Raw genomic sequence first — 19,853 nt, 5'->3', positions numbered from 1 at the left:
GCCATACGTTATATAGCATCTGTGCTTGGTATCCTGCTCAAACCTCTTCACTTCTATGGGCCTGAGTGCGATACCAAACACAGCTGCTATACAATGTAATAGCACTGTGCTTGGTAAGCTGTGAGAAGGTCATGGCGCTCAGAGTTCCTTTTTTAAACAGCTGATCGCCAGGAGTCCCAGGTGTCGCATTCCCAACAATCAGATACTGATGACCTATCCTGAGGATAGGTATTCAGCATCAAAATCTCAGAAAACCTCTAACTTCTGTCTTGCACTACGACCAATGGGTAGACATGACCATGTTCTGGCTGTTGTGGCCCCAGTAGAAAAAGATCGAGAATCCCTGTACTACATTAGCTCCTCTCTGGTACCATCAGAGACCATCACAGCCAGTGTACAAAGCACTGATCGATTGTATTGACGGCTTTCGCAGAATTAAAGCCCCGTTGTTAGGAGCTATGGTATGTGGAAAATGACACCGATGCCGGCACATTAACCCTCGCACTGCCGTTGTCGGCACTGACCGCGGCACGTGCGGGATCATGCCGGGTGGCCATCGGGTCCCTGTGTTGCTGTGACTGGGACCCGACGTCGGGAAAGTCAGCCTGATGCCTTCCTTAGGCATCGTGGCTGCCTTCCATGACAGCCTGTGAGATCCAGCCCCCTGGATCTCACAGGAAGCAGGCTGAAGTGTATTACAGTGAGTAATACACTTACAGTCAATGCATCACAATACAGAAGTATTGTGATGCATTGTAAAGGGGATCAGACCCCCAAAAGTTGAAGTCCCAGAGTGGGACAAAAAAAAAGTTAAAAAAATAACGTTTTGCAAAAAAAAAATCTAACGTTTTAGGTTAAAAAAAAAAAAGGAAAAAAAAAGGGAAAAAAGTACTCTTATTAGGTCGCATCCATAAAATCATGCTCTATAAAAAATACCACATGACCTAACCCCTCAGATGAACACCATAAAAAAAATACACTGTCAAAAATCCATTTTTTGTCACCTTGCATCACAAAAAGTGTAATACCAAACCGTCATCTCATACCAAAAAAAGGGCCCCTACATAAGATAACTATGGCTTTCAGAATATGGAGACACTAAAAAATCTTTTTTTTTCAAAAATGCTTTATTATGTAAAACTGAAGCAAACAACCAAAATAAGTAGTCATATTTGGTATTGTCGCATCCGTAACGACCTGCTCTATAAAAAAATACTGCATGCTCTAACCTGTCAGATTTAACATTTGAAATAAAAAATAAAAATAAAAAAATGTGCCAAAACAGCAATTTTTTTTTGTTACCGTTCCTCACAAAGTGTTATATAGAGCAACCAAAAATCATATGTACCCTAAAATAGTACCAACAAACCTGCCACCTTATCCCGTAGTTTCCAAAATGGGGTCTTTTTTTGGAGGTTCTACTCTAGGGGTGCATCAGGGGGTCTTCAAATGTGACAGGGCAGCTTAAAATCATCTCAGTGAAATCTGCCTTCCAAAAACCGTATGGCATTCCTTTCCTTCTGCGCCCTCCCGTGTGCCCATACAGCAGTTTACAACCACATATGGGGTGTTTCTGTAAACTACAGAATCAGGGCCATAAATATTAAGTGTTATTTGGCTGTTAACTCTTGCTTTGTTACTGGAAAAAATTGATTAAAATGGAAAATCTGCCAAAAAAGTGAAATTCTGAAATTTCTTCTACATTTTCCTTTTAATTCTTGTTGAACACCTAAAGCGTTAATACAGTTTGTAAAATTAGTTTTGAATACCTTGAGGGGTGTAGTTTCTAAAATGGGGCCATTTATGGATGGTTCCTATTATGTAAGCCCCACAAAGTGACTTCAGACCTGGACTGGTCCTTTTAAAAAGGTGGGTTTTGGAATTTTTCTTAAACATTTCAAGATTTGCTTCTAACCTTCCAAGCCTTCGATCGTCCCAAAAAAAGAAAATGTAATTTACAAAATGATCCAAACATGAACTAGACATATGGGAAATGTAAAGCAATTACTATTTTAGGAGGAATCACTATCTGTTTTAAAAGCAGAGAAATTGACATTTTGAAAATTGCTAATTTTTCCAAATCTTTGGTAAATTTGTTTTTTATTTTAATTTTTTTTTTTTATAAATGAAATATTTTGACTCTTACCACTGTCATGAAGTACAATATGTGATGAGAAAACAATCTCAGAATGGCTTGGATAAGTAAGTCTTTTAAAGTTATCATCACAAAAAGTGAAACATGTCACATTTGAAAAAAAAAGCCTAGTCCTTAAAGGGAGCCTGTCACCAGTTTTATGGTGTTCTAACTAAGGGCAACATAAACAAGTGACTGATTCCCTTAGCAAAATGCTGGGTCACTTTCTTTAATTGACCCAGTCAATCTGCCAACATCTTGTATTGAAAAGCTCCAGCTGAGGCTAGTTTCACACTAGCGTTCGTTGGTCCGCTCGTGAGCTCCGTTTGAAGGAGCTCACGAGCGGACCCGAACGCCTCCGTCCAGCCCTGATGCAGTCTGAATGGAGCGGATCCGCTCAGACTGCATCAGTCTGGCGGCGTTCAGCCTCCGCTCCGCTCGCCTCTGCACGGACAGGCGGACAGCTGAACGCTGCTTGCTGTCCGCCTGGCCGTGCGGAGGCGAGCGGATCCGTTCAGACTTACAATGTAAGTCAATGGGAACGGATCCGCTTGAAGATGACACCATATGGCTCAATTAGGGCTGCAGTAAACGAATATTTTTGTAATAGAGCATTCTATTGATTATATTTCTCGATTCATCGAGTAATCTAATAAGAAAAAGCTACTTAAAGTAACGTACGTAATTGGGTATGTATAAAGTTATTGGTTTGAAGGAGTTAATAACTTTATACATGCCTAATGCCAAGGTGCTTCCATTAACCCCTCCAAACCAATAACTTTATACATGCCCATTGGGTTTGGAGGGGTTAATGGAAGCACCTTGGCATTAGGCATGTATAAAGTTATTGGTCTGAAAAGGTTAATGAAAGCACCTTGGAGGTGCCTTCATTAACCCCTCTCTAAACCAATAACTTTATACATGCCAAGGTGGTGCTTGCAGCCTCCATTAACCACTCTCTCTCCATCTGCCTCCCCCCAGCCTCTGATCTGCTTGCCCCCGCCCTCTGATCTGCTTGCCCCCAGCCTCTGATCTGCTTGCCCCCAGCCTCTGATCTGCTTGCCCCCCGCCTCTGATCTGGCTCCCCCCCCCAGCCTCTGATCTGCCTTCCCCCCCCCCCCCCAGCCTCTGATCTGCCTCCCCCCCCCCCCCAGCCTCTGATCTGCCCCCCCCCAGCCTCTGATCTGGCTCCCTCCCCCCCCCCCCAGCCTCTGATCTGCCTCCCCCCCTCCCCCCAGCCTCTGATCTCCCTCCCCCCAGCCTCTGATCTGCCCCCCCCCTCCCTCCCTCCCTCCCTCCCCAGTATTAATCATTGGTGGCAGTGGCCACAGGGTCCCCCTCCTCCCCCCCATCATTGGTGGCAGTGTCAGTTCCGATCGGAGCCCCCGCAGTGTAATGCTGGGGCTCCGATCGGTTACCCTGGCAGCCAGGAGTCACGCTACTGAAGCCCTGGCTGCCATGGTATGTTAGTGAGCAGAGAGCAGCGCATTATACTCACGTGCGCTGTGGCCGCCGGTCGCTCCTTCTTCTGTCTGTGCGGCGGATTGCTAATGCTTGCAGCATTAGCAATGCGCCGCACAGACCTATGAGAAGGAGCGACCGCCGGCCACAGCGCACGTGAGTATAATGCGCTGCTCTCTGCTCACTAACATACCATGGCAGCCAGGACTTAAGCAGTGTCCTGGCTGCCATGGTAACCGATCGGAGCCCCAGCATTACACTGCTGGGGCTCCGATCGGAACTGACACTGCCACCAATGATGGGGGGGAGGAGGGGGACCCTGTGGGATATGGCCGGCACATTCATTGGTGGCGCAGTGGCCACAGTCCCTCCCCTCCTCCTCCTACTCAGTCTCTCCCCTCCTCCTCCTACTTGGCCTTCAGCGGCAGCCGCGCACAGTGGGGAGGGAGAGACTCCCTCCTCCTCCCTCAGCTGTGCCGGCCGCTCAGTCCTGCCTCTCTGGCCTCCGGAGGACACGGAAGCGGTGAGTGAGACGCTTAATTTCACTCCCGCTCCGTGATCACGTGATCTGAACGATTCCTCGATGCAGGGAAACTGCATCGATGAATTTTTTGACTCGATTTAATCGAGTTATTCGAATAATCGTTTCAGCCCTAGGCTCAATCTTCAAGCGGATCCGTCCCCCATTGACTTTACATTGAAAGTCTGAACGGATCCGCTCAGGCATCTTGCGCACTTAGAAAATTTTCTAAGTTATTAATGCAGACTGATCCGTACTGAACGGAGCCTCCGTCTGCATTAATATGATCGGATCCGTTCAGAACGGATCCGATCAAGCGCAAGTGTGAAAGTAGCCTGATAATGATGAGTCCTGAATATTTATGAGCTCCTTATTCTTCCCACCTACCTGCTGCTGATTGATAGTTATTTTCCATATGACTCAGCAGCAGGTGGGCAGGGGAGTGGCTATAGCTCTGAATTAAATAAACGCTGGACTCAAATCAGCTCATTGGCATGCAGCATCTTTGTGTGTAAATTATGAGGTAACCATCTGTCACACCAGTAAGTGAATACATCTAAGGCACTTTTTAGTAGTTAATGATTGTATATAATTAGTTAGATTATAATCAAATATCCACATGACAGGTTCCCTTTAAGGTAAAAAATGGCAGGGTACTGAAGAAGTTAAAAACCAGATGCTTTTTAGTGAATTTTCAAGCTATTTGTTATGTAAACCCATAGAATTGCTCGAATGTATATAATTTATATTTGTGCTTGGTATTGTGTACTGTTTCTTTTTATATTTGTGTCAGGACGGATCCGTTTGGCTCAGTTTCGTCAGACGGACACCAAAACGTTGCAAGCAGAGTGGAATGGAGGCGGAACCGAGTCAAACTGATGCATTCTGAGCGGATCCTTATCCATTCAGAATGCATTAGGGCAAAACTGATCCGTTTTGGACCGCTTGTGAGAGCCCTGAACGGCTCTTGCAAACGGAAACCAAAACGCCAGTGTGAAAGTAGCCTAACGCTGACCTTCAGCTTTCTGCAGTGATTTTACTTGCCACAGCTCCTCCGGTGGTTTTAGCCCTATTCATTGGGATTAATGTGAGTGCTGACATCTTTGCAGAAATAATCTGCAGCTGCACAAACATCAGCATGAAATCCCACAACAATGGGAGGCAGTTTCTGTGCAAAAAAAAAACACCATATGAACATTCCCTAAGGGTTCAGACACAGTTGGTGAGGGAATTCATTAGGGTCTTTATTTTATTAATTTTACAGTACATATTTTATATGTAACTCGAGTGGTCATATCAGAGCTTTGCAGGGTCTGGATAGATTTGTCAGCTTTGTCATTTTGCAGCACCATCTCGACAGTTCTCTAGAAAAGTCTCTTAATAGCTGCTGTAAAAAATATGGCATATGATCATTATAGGATTAAAGAGGACCTCTAAGGTCTCCTGATGTATCTGTTTTGATAAATCTCCCATTAAATAGCAATGCTGGAGAAGCTTCTTTTTTTCTATAGAACAACACACAAATGTTTTAGAGGACGCTCACTGGTATCTATGGAGCACAGCCCGCTGACCACCTCTCAGTGAAACCAAATCAAAATAATAAACAACAATGGCTGGCTCGTATGAATTTCCACATAATTGCACTATTTAATATTCTAATTCATTGAAAATACACTTAAATAAAAATGAAGGCCCAAAACACAAGTTGGGGAAGTCACAGGGGACAATATAATAAATTTGAGTTCTATGATATTAACTGAAAATCACAAGAGAGTAAGTAAGGTTTTAAAATTTGTTCCCAGTGCACCATTAAACAAATTCCATACATATAGCGGCATAAAAAAGTACATAAAAAAATTGTTATAAGAAATATTTTCTAAAAAAAATCCCATAAATGATGATAGTAATAAAGTATCCAACTATGTAGATGTAGCTGTAAAGCTGAGATCAAAACTATATCCAAGGCAGGAAATAGGCAGGGAGATAGCTGCCTTTAGGCCCCTTTCACACGGGCGTTTTCTTTTTTTTTTCCGTGCGGATGCGAAGCGTGAAGTGAACGCGTGGCACCCGCACTGAATCCTGACCCATTCATTTCTATGGGGCTGTGCACATGAGCGGTGATTTTCACGCATCACTTGTGCGTTGAGTAAAAATCGCAGCATGCTCTATATTGTGCGTTTTTCACGCGACGCAGGCCCCATAGAAGTGAATGGGGCTGGCAGAAAAACGCAGTAAATCCGGATACCATGCGTTGCGTCGTGTTTTTCACGCTTGTAACTAAGCAACACTTCAGAATTTAAAGACAGGAAGTAGGCGTTTTTTAGCGTCTGTCTGCGTCAGTTTGGTGTCTGAGAAGAGGGAGAAAGTTTGCTGCCAAACTTTTCCAGCCCTTGCGGAGTGAAAAAAAAAAATGCCCAAATCACCACACGTCATTGACGTAGAAAAGCTGATAGTCCTGGTGCAGGAGAGGCCCTGCATCTGGGATCTTCGGGCGGCCGAGTACCAGGACCGCTACAAAAAGGATGCTGCTTGGTCGGAAATTACCCAGGAACTTTTTGCCCCAATCTGGGAGAAGAGACAAGGCCCAAGTAGAAGGAATTTAAGTAAGTACACAATGTATACCATGTTTGAGCCTTTGAGTACTCCCTAGTATATAGACGTAGTTATATGTTATTGTTCCTAGTATATAGACGTAGTTATACTTTATTGTTCCTAGTATATAGACGTAGTTATACGTTATTGTTCCTAGTATATAGACGTAGTTATACGTTATTGTTCCTAGTATATAGACGTAGTTATACGTTATTGTTCCTAGTATATAGACGTAGTTATACGTTATTGTTCCTAGTATATAGACGTAGTTATACGTTATTGTTCCTAGTATATAGACGTAGTTATACGTTATTGTTCCTAGTATATAGGCGTAGTTATACGTTATTGTTCCTAGTATATAGACGTAGTTATACGTTATTGTTCCTAGTATATAGACGTAGTTATACGTTATTGTTCCTAGTATATAGGCGTAGTTATACGTTATTGTTCCTAGTATATAGACGTAGTTATACGTTATTGTTCCTAGTATATAGGCGTAGTTATACGTTATTGTTCCTAGTATATAGGCGTAGTTATACGTTATTGTTCCTAGTATATAGGCGTAGTTATACGTTATTGTTCCTAGTATATAGGCGTAGTTATACGTTATTGTTCCTAGTATATAGGCGTAGTTATACGTTATTGTTCCTAGTATATAGGCGTAGTTATACGTTATTGTTCCTAGTATATAGGCGTAGTTATACGTTATTGTTCCTAGTATATAGGCGTTAATTGACTATTTTTTATGAATAGATGTAGATATTGATACCTGTTCCTTTCATGTCTTTTTGTATTACCAGTTGAGGAGGTCAAGAATCGTTGGCGGAGCTGCAGGGACCAGTTCCGCAAAGAGATGAAACATCGTGGGCGGAGCGGGTCTGGTCCCCCCAAGAAAAGGCCCTATCTTTTCAGGGAGCAGCTGATGTTCCTGCGCGATGTTATGGAGCTGCGTCCGTAAGTTCATTTTATAGTCATACTGAAATGGTCATCTGAGTAGTATTTATGGTATAGACATATAGGTTACAGATGTAGCAGGGTAATACACATGCTTTATGTGACATGTGATGCTAACTAAATGCTTATAAATGCATTATGCAATAGCTTATCGCGCCATTTTGCTTAAAGATAACATGATTATTATAGACATTCAAGTTAGAGTGTGTGTGTGTGTGTGTTATTCCTGCTACATCTGTACTTATAATGTAACTAAAGTATTGAAATTTCAACATATGTTTATGCATTTTCTACTGTTTTTAGAACTGAAGACAACCTAGAGGAGGAAGCTGATGAGTCGGGCCCACACCAATCAGGTGCATGTGAGGAGGACACCACATCAGCCCAGCCTGAAAGTGGAGCTGAACCCAGCACAGGAACATCAAGGCCTCCTGCAGCATCTGGTGGCGAGTCCCCCACCTCCCCTCTGGCTCTACCCAGCAGGGCCAGACGACGGGCAATGCCTCCTGCCGAGTCTAACATCAATTTGCAAGTTCTAGATTATTTATCTAGAGCACGGCAGGAGGATCATCACGACATGTTTGCCTGTAGTCTGGCCCATTTTATGCGTCAGCTACCTCCAGAACGACTACTGCGAACCTGAACTGCATTAGAAATCGTTCTGGAGGTAGCTAATCGCCCCCGAGAGCCGACAGAAATGTTTGACGCCCTGGAAAGCCTGCGCTGTCATGGCAACATATTTAGCCCCCACCACCCCGCAGGTAGTCAGCCCTCACAGGGCCCCCAACAATTTCAACCCCAAAGGGATCCCTATGGACCACCAATTGCCCCATATGTGCCACAGTTTCAGGGGGAACCCTGTTACAGTCAGCAGGGCCCATCGTCCAGCCAACCTGGCCCAAGCCAGTACTCTGGACCACCTTCCCAGACACAATTTCATGGACCCCAATATCAGGGCCCATCGTCCAGCCAACCTGGCCCAAGCCAGTACTCTGGGCCCCCTTCCCAGACACAAGTAACTGGACCCCAATATCAGGGCCCATCATCCAGCCAACCTGGGCCTAGTCACTACCCCGGGCCTCATTCCCAGCACCAAATTTCTGCCCCTCATTATCAGGGAGCCTCGTCGCCATCAAGACGTTATGTCAATTTATAATTTATATTTGTTCCCTGTTTATTTTTTTGGGAAAAGCCAGAGTATACTGGAATATAGTGTGAAATAAAACACGTTTATTTTTCAAGTTTATAATTGTTATCTTTGGTGTTTATTTGGCACAAACACACACAATACAATATAGATTTATGATTTGTGGAAAACATCATTAGCCACAAAAGATCCATACATTTTAAAGTTTTTATTCACAATCTGTAAACACACATTCATGTATTGGTTTTTTGGCCTATAATTGAAGAACTTTGGAGGGTGTGCACGAGCCAAAAAAGAGTCCTTTGCTGGGCCTCTGCGAAGGTATAGGATGCACCCACATACGCTTCTTCCGCGGCTCCTCCTCAATCATTTCTGGCTGCTCCCCAAAACAACGGGACAGTGCAAAAACACATGGTCAGTTGATGACAGGGTGAAAGTGGACATCCTGCAAAGGATAATCCAATAACAAAGACACACGTCAACCACACAAAAACCACTCCACCACAAAAAATGGAGCTGTCCAACAAAACACTGCATGCTGGGGCTATTTATATTGTCTTTGCATTACAGGTGAATCTAGTGGATGGATCAGTTTTTTTTCACGCGCGTGAAACGTGACGCAATCGCATAGTCAAATTACAGCACTCGCTAGAAAAATCGCTAACTTTTCACTGAACGCATCCTGAACGCATCCGGCCAAAAAACATGACGCCCGTGTGAAAGAGGCCTTAGAGGTGCATTGGAAGAAGACATTAGAAAAGATAGGAGTTGGTCATAATAGTAAGAGAAATTTATCTGACGAAGAAGTTAAGGTGATTAAAGAATTCCAACAGAACTACGATATCACAATAATACCGGCCGATAAGGGGGGTGTCCATAGTGATTTTAGATACTATAAAATATGAGGAATGCAGAAAACAATTATGAGATGATGATAATACTTATAGGAGATTACAGAAAGATCCAATGGAAGACTATTATAAAGAATTTGTTGGCTGTGAAAAGCGTATCAAAGGGAAATGCATTGAACAAATCATTGTTTGATTTCATTTCAGGCACCCCAAAAAGGCTTCCAGTTTTTTATTGCATCCCCAAGGTCCACAAGGATCCTTTGAATCCCCTGGGTAGGCTGATTGTCTCCAACATTGGGTCTATTACTTCAAATTTGTCCCAATATTTGGATCGAATATTGTAGCCCTATGTCGGGGATACTCAATCACATTTGAAGGATACTATGATAATTAATGTGTTGGAAAAATGGTTTGTCAACCTCATTGGATTCTGGCGACATTGGATATTAGTTCATTATACACATGCATCGGCCACAAACGGGGAATAGATGCCATAGCTAAAATTTTGTTCCAAGCAGGAAAATTAAAACAGGAACAGATTGAATTTATATTAGAAGGGATTAATTTTGTCCTTTTTTATCATAATTATTTTTATTCCAATTATTATTTGCAGACAACAGGGCACCAGGTTCGCCCCCAGCTATGCCAAGCTGGGGACGAGCCTGGTGCTCTGGCGAAGATATATATATAAATTACATCTTGATCATATGGGGCGATTCACATCAAGCATTGACAATCTATAAATGGGATTAATAATAATTACATTTGAAGTTCACCCCTAACATTAATTCTAGGATGGTAGAATGTCTAGATTTAAAAATGGAAATGCAAGACAAATAATTTGTTTGTAGTACATACCAAAAGGAAGTAGCTAAGAACGGTTTCACTTTGGACACGAGCTGCCATCTACCGAGATGGCCTTTAATTGTCCCCAAAAAGTCAAATCCGACATTTAAAAAGGAACTGTACTCAAACCCAGCAATTTGAGAGAAGCTGAAACACTAAACTGTTTTGGGAAAAATTATACCCATTAGAATTACTTGACAAATCATTGGACTCAGTGAGAAATGTGTACAGAAAAATGGTTTTGGAACAAAAACAAATGGAAAAGAAAGAAACTGATAGACTCTTGTAAGATAGTACTGCTATTTAATACTAAGTATAAAAAAAAGTGACTAAAATCATTCATAAACACTGGCATCTTCTAAAAGAAGACAACATTTTGGGATCCATAATTCCTACTCTGCGCCCAATTTGGGCTTACAAATATCACCGACCATCAAAAATAATGAGAGAACAATCTTGGGGAACTGGTTAAACCTAAAGGGTTTTTACAGGTGTTCCTTGTGTCAAAATTGCAAACAGACTAATTGTCAAAGAAAAACAATAACAGTACAATCAACAACAAACCAGTGTAAGTGGGATATAAAGGAAACCCTAACATGCAACAGCAAATTTAGTTATTTACTTAATTCAATGCCCGTGTCAAAAACAATCTGTGGGACGAACAAAAATAACCCTTAAAACAAGGATTAGTGAACATATAAACAATATCAAAAAGGGTTATGAGAAACTCACACTACCAAACCATTTGAGGACACATCATGAGTGTAAACCTATGGGTATGACATGTTGCATTGGAATCTGAGAGAAAATTGGAGAGGTGATTTTATTTCCCGGATGTCAAGGTGTGACTCAAAGAAAATCTACGAATTCGGATCCTTGTTGCTGAGGGGGCTCAATACAGAGCTGGAAGTCTTCGGATTCATATAGACTGGTTGGGGGGGGGAACGCACAATGTGTCTACGCCAGGCTGTATACCAGCGCATTGACCTCTTCCCTTTCACCTATCAGTTCTTATTTTTACTTTTTGTTTTCGTATTTATTTCTATTTTTATCTTTATTTTTACTTTTATTACTATTTTTATTTTGTAGGGAGTACCATTATTTCAAACCATATTATTGGCGATATTGTCCGTATTATTTCATTCAAACATGTGTACCGAGATGTATAAAGGAAAAGATGTTTTAGACATTATAAAAAAAAATTATACACCAAGAAACAATATAGGTATCCATATAGATATACAATACACTAGTAGATGGTGTGGGAAGTATTGGCCTCTGTGCACACTGTCATATATGGCTAAGTATGTCCATGATGAAAGGAGGTGATATCTGCAATCAGGTCCATAAATATTGGGACATCAACACAATTCTAACATTTTTGGCTCTATACACCACCACAATGGATTTGAAATGAAACTAACAAGATGTGCTTTAACTGCAGACTGTCAGCTTTAATTTGAGGGTATTTACATCCAAATCAGGTGAATGGTGTAGGAATTACAACAGTTTGCATATGTGCCTCCCACTTGTTAAGGGACCAAAAGTAATGGGACAGAATAATAATCATAAATCAAACTTTCACTTTTTAATACTTGGTTGCAAATCCTTTGCAGTCAATTGCAGCCTGTGAAGTCTGGAACGCATAGACATCACCAGACGCTGGGTTTCATCCCTGGTAAAGCTTTGCCAGGCCTCTTCTGCAACCATCTTCAGTTCCTGATTGTTCTTGAGGCATTTTTCCCTTCAGTTTTGTCTTCAGCAAGTGAAATGCATGCTCAATCGGATTCAGGTCAGGTGATTGACTTGGCCATTGCTTTACTTTGCACTTCTTTCCCTTAAAAAAAAACTCTTTGGTTGCTTTTGCAGTATGCTTTGGGTCATTGTCCATCTGCACTTTGAAGCGCCGTCCAATGAGTTCTGAAGCATTTGGCTAAATATGAGCAGATAATATTGCCTGAAACACTTCAGAATTCATTCTGCTTTTGTCAGCAGTCACATCATCAATAAATACAAGAGATCCAGTTCCATTGGTAGCCATACATTCCCACGCCATGACACTACCACCACCATGCTTCACTGATGAGGTGATATGCTTAGGATCATGAGCAGTTCCTTTCCTTCTCCATACTCTACTCTTCCCATCAATCTGGTACAGGTTGATCTTGGTCTCATCTGTCCATAGGATGTTGTTCCAGAACTGTGGAGGATTTTTTTTAGATGTTGCTTGGCAAACTCTAATCAGGCTCCCCAATGGTTTACATCTTGTGGTGAACCCTCTGTATTCACTCTGGTGAAGTCTTCTCTTGATTGTTGACTTTGACACACATACACCTACCTCCTGGAGAGTGTTCTTGATCTGGCCAACTGTTGTGAAGGGTGTTTTCTTCACCAGGAAAATAATTATTCGGTCATCCACCACAGTGGTTTTCCGTGGTCTTCCGGGTCTTTTGGTGTTGCTGAGCTCACCGGTGCGTTCCTTCTTTTTAAGAATGTCCCAAACAGTTGTTTTGGCCATGCCTCATGTTTTTGATATCTCTCTGATGGGTTTGTTTTTTGTTTTTCAGCCTAATGATGGCTTGCATCACTGATAGTGACAGCTCTTTTAGATCTCATCTTGAGAGTTGACAGCAACAGATTCCAAATGCAAATAGCACACTTGAAATGAACTCTGGTCTTTTTTATATGCTCATTGTAATTGGGATAATGAGGGAATAACACACACATGGCCATGGAACAGCTGAGAAGCCAATTGTCCAATTACTTTTGGTCCCTTAAGTGGGAGGCACATATGCAAACTGTTGTAATTCCTGCACCGTTCACCTGATTTGGATGTAAATACCCTCAAATTAAAGCTGACAGTCTGCAGTTAAAGCACATCTTGTTTGTTTAGTTTCAAATTCATTGGTGTATAGAGCCAAACAAATTAGAAATGTCGATGTCCCAATATTTATGGACCTGACTGTATTTAATGTACACTAACATGATTACTTTTATTCTATTTTTCATTTCCTATTTCCATCCTTATTTTATATAAATATCAATGTTCGGTCTTTGTGTTGCCTTTTTACCACTGAGGAAGGAACTACATGTTCCGAAACGCGTCTAGCATTACCGCTTCGGACAGTGTGAATAATTATCCATCCAGAACACAGCGCATGGTCGGGGACATATGTGCCGCGCACGGACCGTATGTCTCGGAGGGCATACGGTCGTGTGCATGAGCCCTAACAGTTATACCACATGCCGGATAAACAAACTGTGTTGAAAGCTTCACATTATGGCTTTATCTACACGAGGAACGAGCCATTTAATACAAGGGAAGTACGTGGTTCAGGTTACCATTGATATATACGAAGCACTACAGAGCATTATCCAACCTAGCGAACTGTGTGGATGTAACTATACTATCAAATAACAACTAAAACGATTAATCACACATCTGGAGTATAACGACTAATGAGAAAACTGTGTCTTATATTTTAATTTTATTCCTATTTTTACTTTTATATTGTAATACATGCTTGAGCTCCGCATCAAAGGGACTTGGTTCATGAAATAGATGAGATGAATTGTATTTTGTGTTTTTGGAATTATGTGTTTATTTTTATACAGGTGTATTTTCTGTGAATTAGAATATTAAATAGTGTAATTGTGTGCAAATTCATGTGAGCCAGCCATTGTTTGTTTGTTTTTTATTCTTTTTTAAGACCTTTTCATTATGCCATTCCTGTTTTATTCCTCCTTGACATGCTGCTGGTCTGGAGAATTCAATTTAAAATGAGCTATAGAAGAATGCATTCACATGACCGTTGCAGCCTTGTTCTATAAATTGATGAATGAACATCCGGATGCAGACCGCGCACGGATCACATCTATGTGCTATCTGTTTTATTGCGGATTCCATAGAAATGAATGGGAAAGGTATCCAAACCACAAAAAAAGCAGATCCCAAATACAGTGATGTGAATGCTTCCTAAAACGGCATTTGTAAAATTTTAACTATGTAAGTTTGTTGAGGAAAATTTGTATCTCTGTCCTATGTATTGTATTTGGAAATCCATTGTAGGGATGTTAGACTAAAGCTTGCCATATGCATTAGGGCTCATGCACGCGACTGTTGTTTTGCGGTCCGTTTTTCACGGATCCTTTGTTCTGTATCTGAGGTATATTTTTCTCTAAGTCCTCTTCCGTTCCGTTATTCCACAAAACATATCCGTATGTGATGCGTTTTTGGCGGAACGTAAACAGTAACTTATTAATCACCAAACACATAAGCAATATGGGCTGGGCATAGCATTTCTATAGTATGGATCCGCAAAATGCGGACCTATTGACTTGAATGGGGCCTTGGACCGTGATTTGCAGACAATAATAGGACATGCACTACTTTTTTGAGGAACGGAAATACGGAATGCACACAGAGTACCTTCCATTGTTTTTGCGGACCCATTGAAGTGAATGGTTCGGCATACGGTCCGCAAAAAAAAACGGAACGGAAGCGGAAAGTAAATAAGTTTGTGTGCATGGGTCCTTAGTCTTATGTCAGCCAAACCCACTGCGAATGACAGGTTCGGCCAACGTGCTAATGTATGTGTATGAGGGAGTTGGGAGAGAGGACATTTAATGTGTATGGGCAGCTTTAGAAAAATTTGACCTGGAACTACAGGGAGTGCAGAATTATTAGACAAGTTGTATTTTTGAGGATTAATTTTATTATTGAACAACAACCATGTTCTCAATGAACCCAAAAAACTCATTAATATCAAAGCTGAACATTTTTGGAAGTAGTTTTTAGTTTGTTTTTAGTTTTAGCTATTTTAGGGGGATAGCTGTGTGTGCAGGTGACTATTACTGTGCATAATTATTAGGCAACTTAACAAAAAACAAATATATACCCATTTCAATTATTTATTTTTACCAGTGAAACCAATATAACATCTCAACATTCACAAATATACATTTCTCACATTCAAAAACAAAACAAAAACAAATCAGTGACCAATATAGCCACCTTTCTTTGCAAGGACACTCAAAAGCCTGCCATCCATGGATTCTGTCAGTGTTTTGATCTGTTCACCATCAACATTGCGTGCAGCAGCAACCACAGCCTCCCAGACACTGTTCAGAGAGGTGTACTGTTTTCCCTCCTTGTAAATCTCACATTTGATGATGGACCACAGGTTCTCAATGGAGTTCAGATCAGGTGAACAAGGAGGCCATGTCATTAGATTTTCTTCTTTTATACCCTTTCTTGCCAGCCACGCTGTGGAGTACTTGGACGCGTGTGATGGAGCATTGTCCTGCATGAAAATCATGTTTTTCTTACCTTTGCAGACTTCTTCCTGTACCACTGCTTGAAGAAGGTGTCTTCCAGAAACTGGCAGTAGGACTGGGAGTTGAGCTTGACTCCATCCTCAACCCAAAAAGGCCCCACAAGCTCATCTTTGATGATACCAGCCCAAACCAGTACTCCACCTCCACCTTGCTGGCGTCTGAGTCGGACTGGAGCTCTCTACCCTTTACCAATCCAGCCACGGGCCCATCCATCTGCCCCATCAAGACTCACTCTCATTTCATCAGTCCATAAAACCTTAGAAAAATCAGTCTTGAGATATTTATTGGCCCAGTCTTGACGTTTCAGCTTGTGTGTCTTGTTCGGTGGTGGTCGGCTTTCAGCCTTTCTTACCTTGGCCATGTCTCTGAGTATTGCACACCTTGTGCTTTTGGGCACTCCAGTGATGTTGCAGCTCTGAAATATGGCCAAACTGGCGGCAAGTGGCATCTTGGCAGCTGCACGCTTGACTTTTCTCAGTTCATGGGCAGTTATTTTGCGCCTTGGTTTTTCCACACGCTTCTTGCGACCCTGTTGACTATTTTGAATGAAACGCTTGATTGTTCGATGATCACGCTTCAGAAGCTTTGCAATTTTAAGAGTGCTGCATCCCTCTGCAAGATATCTCACTATTTTTGACTTTTCTGAGCCTGTCAAGTCCTTCTTTTGACCCATTTTGCCAAAGGAAAGGAAGTTGCCTAATAATTATGCACACCTGATATAGGGTGTTGATGTCATTAGACCACACCCCTTCTCATTACAGAGATGCACATCACCTAATATGCTTAATTGGTAGTAGGCTTTCGAGCCTATACAGCTTGGAGTAAGACAACATGCATAAAGAGGATGATGTGGTCAAAATACTCATTTGCCTAATAATTCTGCACTCCCTGTATAATGGACTGACCATACAGTCTGCTGTTTGATCAACTGGGCAAGGCAAGATCCTGCTTCCTTTTGTCAAAAGTACTCAGTCTTTAAAGCATGTATGGATGCACTGTATTTTAATAGATTGTCTTTTATCTTACAGGTATCTGTGTGACTTCACTTACTATACTTCTCTGTATGAAAGCCATGGGAAATCTGTGTTCATCCATGTGCCTCCTTTAGGGAAGCCATACACAGCAGCACAGCTGGGAAGAGCACTGCAGACCATCCTACAAGTGATCCTGGACATGGTGGAGCAATCCGAAGACCAGATCAACTGCGATCACTGACAATGAGAAAGATTATCTGTTTATCTCATCATTTCTGTATATGAGGAGTGTAACTCTGCCATGTGTTTTTTTTTTTTGTTTTTTTTTTTTTCTGACTAAGATTATTTTGTCCTATCTGAATGATTGTGAATTTGCGAGTGCGCCATGTCCACTGTCCTTGCCAAATGTGATTAATGTTGTTTGAAGCTCATATAATGAGGAGTGAAGGGACTATAGGAGTGGAAATGATAGTGTATTTTATTATATTAGGACAATGTGTCTAGCGGATTTTTAAAAATTGTTATTCAATAAATTAGAAGTTTTAATGGGAATAAAAGAGGGAGTAGGAAGTTAGTATCATCATTTCATATGGTGTCCAGTTATTACCATGGGGTTATGCAGTATAATTACGTTCAGGGTCTTTATATTTCAGTTGAATAACCTACATGAATCCATTACCCGAAAATAGTATTACTTAGAGGACCTGTCACTATTAAATGCAGTACAGTATACAGGCAGCATGTTCTAGAGCAGATTGATCTAATTTAAATTACAAGTTTTACTGAAAATGTTCCCATAACACTATAAATCAATCTGCTCAGCTTCTCCTGCTCTACAACATGCTGCCTGCAAATTGCACTGAATTTTGGGGTGACAGGTCCTCTTTAAAAGGGGTTTCCATGGTTAAGAGCATGGCTGCCTTAAACAAAAAAAACTGTCCACTGGTTGTCTGGTATTGAAGTGAATGGGGCTGACATTAATACACACACAGCCTGTGGATAGCTGTGGTGCTGTTTTTGGAAGTAAGTAACCATGTATTCCTGATCCTGGACAATCCTTTTTGGAAGGAAGAATGTAAAATGGATTAGAAAAGCCTACCATGACTCATTTTTTTGAAGAATGAATTTGCCATGTACCGGTGCTGCCTAATTTTGTCACAGTGGCGTTTAAGAAGTCACAAACATCGTGTTTGAGACTTTTTTTACACCAGAAAAGTTGTGTGGGGGAATAATTTCCACACACCATGTCTTGGAATTGTGTTAATTTATTTTGTTTGTCATAATTCTTTCATTGGCTATTTCTGATTGAGTTTTTTTACAGAACGTCTTAACTGTAAGAGTAGGATATACGAAGTACATATGCCATTACTAAATATACCAAATTGGACAAAAGTATCCTATAACCACCAGGGTAAAACAATTATATACTTTATTTGGTGTAGATAGGAAAACAGTGTATGCATGTATTTTGCTGTTTTTCTTTTTTTTCGATCCGAGGGCTACAGTCTTGTTTGTATTTACAGATTTTGTATGGATTTTATCATGCAGAAAAAGCTAATACTAAGGCACTTACTAATGTATTGTGATTGTCCATATTGCCTCCTTTGCTGGCTGGATTCAGTTTTTCATTACATTTTACACTGCTTGTTTCCATGGTTCCGAACACCCTGCAATCCTGCAACGGTGGCCGTGCTTGCACACTATAGGAAAAAAACATTGGCTTCTCTGGTGGTCGGGACTGTCTGAGCAAATATAGTCATGCGTGCACAGCAGTTCCTGTCCTGGCCACCTCTTATCTACAGTGCAGCAGTGGTCATAACCCCTGGAAACACAGTGTATAATGTGATGGAAAAATGAATCAAGCGAACAAAGGAGGCAATATGGGTAATTACAATACATTAGCAAGTGCCTTGTATTAACTTTCTCTACATGATAATTGCCATTTGCTCAAGTGAGACATCCCCTTTTAAGGGCTTCTTGTGAAAGATATTTAAGGCGTGTGCTTAAAAAGTTTGATCTTTTAGAACCCCCCTAATCTTTAGAACAGAGTGTCTGGTCACCCATTCCCATTAGATAAATGGCTGTGTTATAAGGTAAGGGAGATGCAGAAACAAGTCAATGAACTTGACTGTTGCAGGATCTCCCATAGACTATAATGAAGAGTAACTGCTCACTTGTTCTTGGGGTCAATGTTGATCCCGGTGGCGAGACCCAAATTGATTTCACTATTAGGCGTGAAAATCTATAACTATGCACAGGAAGGCCCACTGCAAAATACCTAAATACTCACTAAGTTTGAAAATGTTACATTTGTATGACTGGCTTTTATGAAATGTGATCTATACATTGTAGACTGTACTTTTGTACGGTTTAGGATCACTCCTGATTCAGCTTGAAAAGAATAAGAAAAAACTAAATTCATTCCAAACCTGCAATGTTTGAACAAGGCATAAAGTGAACCCAAAATCTTTAAAGGAATCTGTCACACTGTATTTGCCTACTAAACTAAGTATAGCAGTTATTGGGGCTTGAAGACACAATTAAATCAGTACCTTTCTTAGGGCACTCCGTTGCTGCGTTTTCTAGAAAAAGCACTTTGTTCTAATTTACAAATTAGACATACAGTTCGAGGGCTGGTCCATTCCCCTCGGTGCAGCAGATTAAGACCCTCCTTTCCCATGTTGATTGACAGAGCTAGGCCTCGTAATCTCGATCATGTGCATTGTACCAGCATTTTGGCACACGGACACTTCTTCTCACGAGATGCTGTACGCTGCTTGGACTTATTACTATGACCACTAAGAAGTTGCCTTCTGCTACTCATTTCTCCCGAAATGCTGCTGTAAGGGAAATTTATTATTAAATGCCAGCCATTCAAATAAGCAGGGAATCCCCCATGCGTCCTAATAGGGTTTCTAAAAAGGGTTGTACAGAGGAGACGAGCCCTCTAAGAACTTCTCGTTTTGAGAGCTCCAATAAGGATCTAAACATTTCATAACTGGGTTCTATAGAACTCTTGACTATGATAACAATTATT

The 19,853-nt window shown here is 41.2% G+C and overlaps 1 protein-coding gene across 2 annotated transcripts in view; it reads left to right on the top strand.

The window, feature by feature from the left end:
• The window catches only part of PGPEP1 (pyroglutamyl-peptidase I), a 58,939-nt gene extending 41,304 nt beyond the window's left edge, over positions 1 to 17,635 (top strand). For both annotated transcript variants that reach the window (XM_044269053.1, XM_044269061.1), the window contains one exon: positions 16,871 to 17,635. In XM_044269053.1, coding sequence (XP_044124988.1) covers positions 16,871 to 17,057 — 187 coding nt within the window. In that variant the 3' untranslated portion in view covers positions 17,058 to 17,635. The remainder of the gene's footprint in view (positions 1 to 16,870) is intronic.
• The last annotated feature ends 2,218 nt before the right edge of the window (positions 17,636 to 19,853 follow it).

The sequence above is a fragment of the Bufo gargarizans genome, chromosome 1 (genome assembly GCF_014858855.1).
Source record: "Bufo gargarizans isolate SCDJY-AF-19 chromosome 1, ASM1485885v1, whole genome shotgun sequence".
Taxonomy (NCBI): Eukaryota; Metazoa; Chordata; class Amphibia; order Anura; family Bufonidae; genus Bufo; species Bufo gargarizans.
Note: the sequence above shows the minus strand (reverse complement) of the source record. Positions and strands in the feature narration are given on the sequence as shown.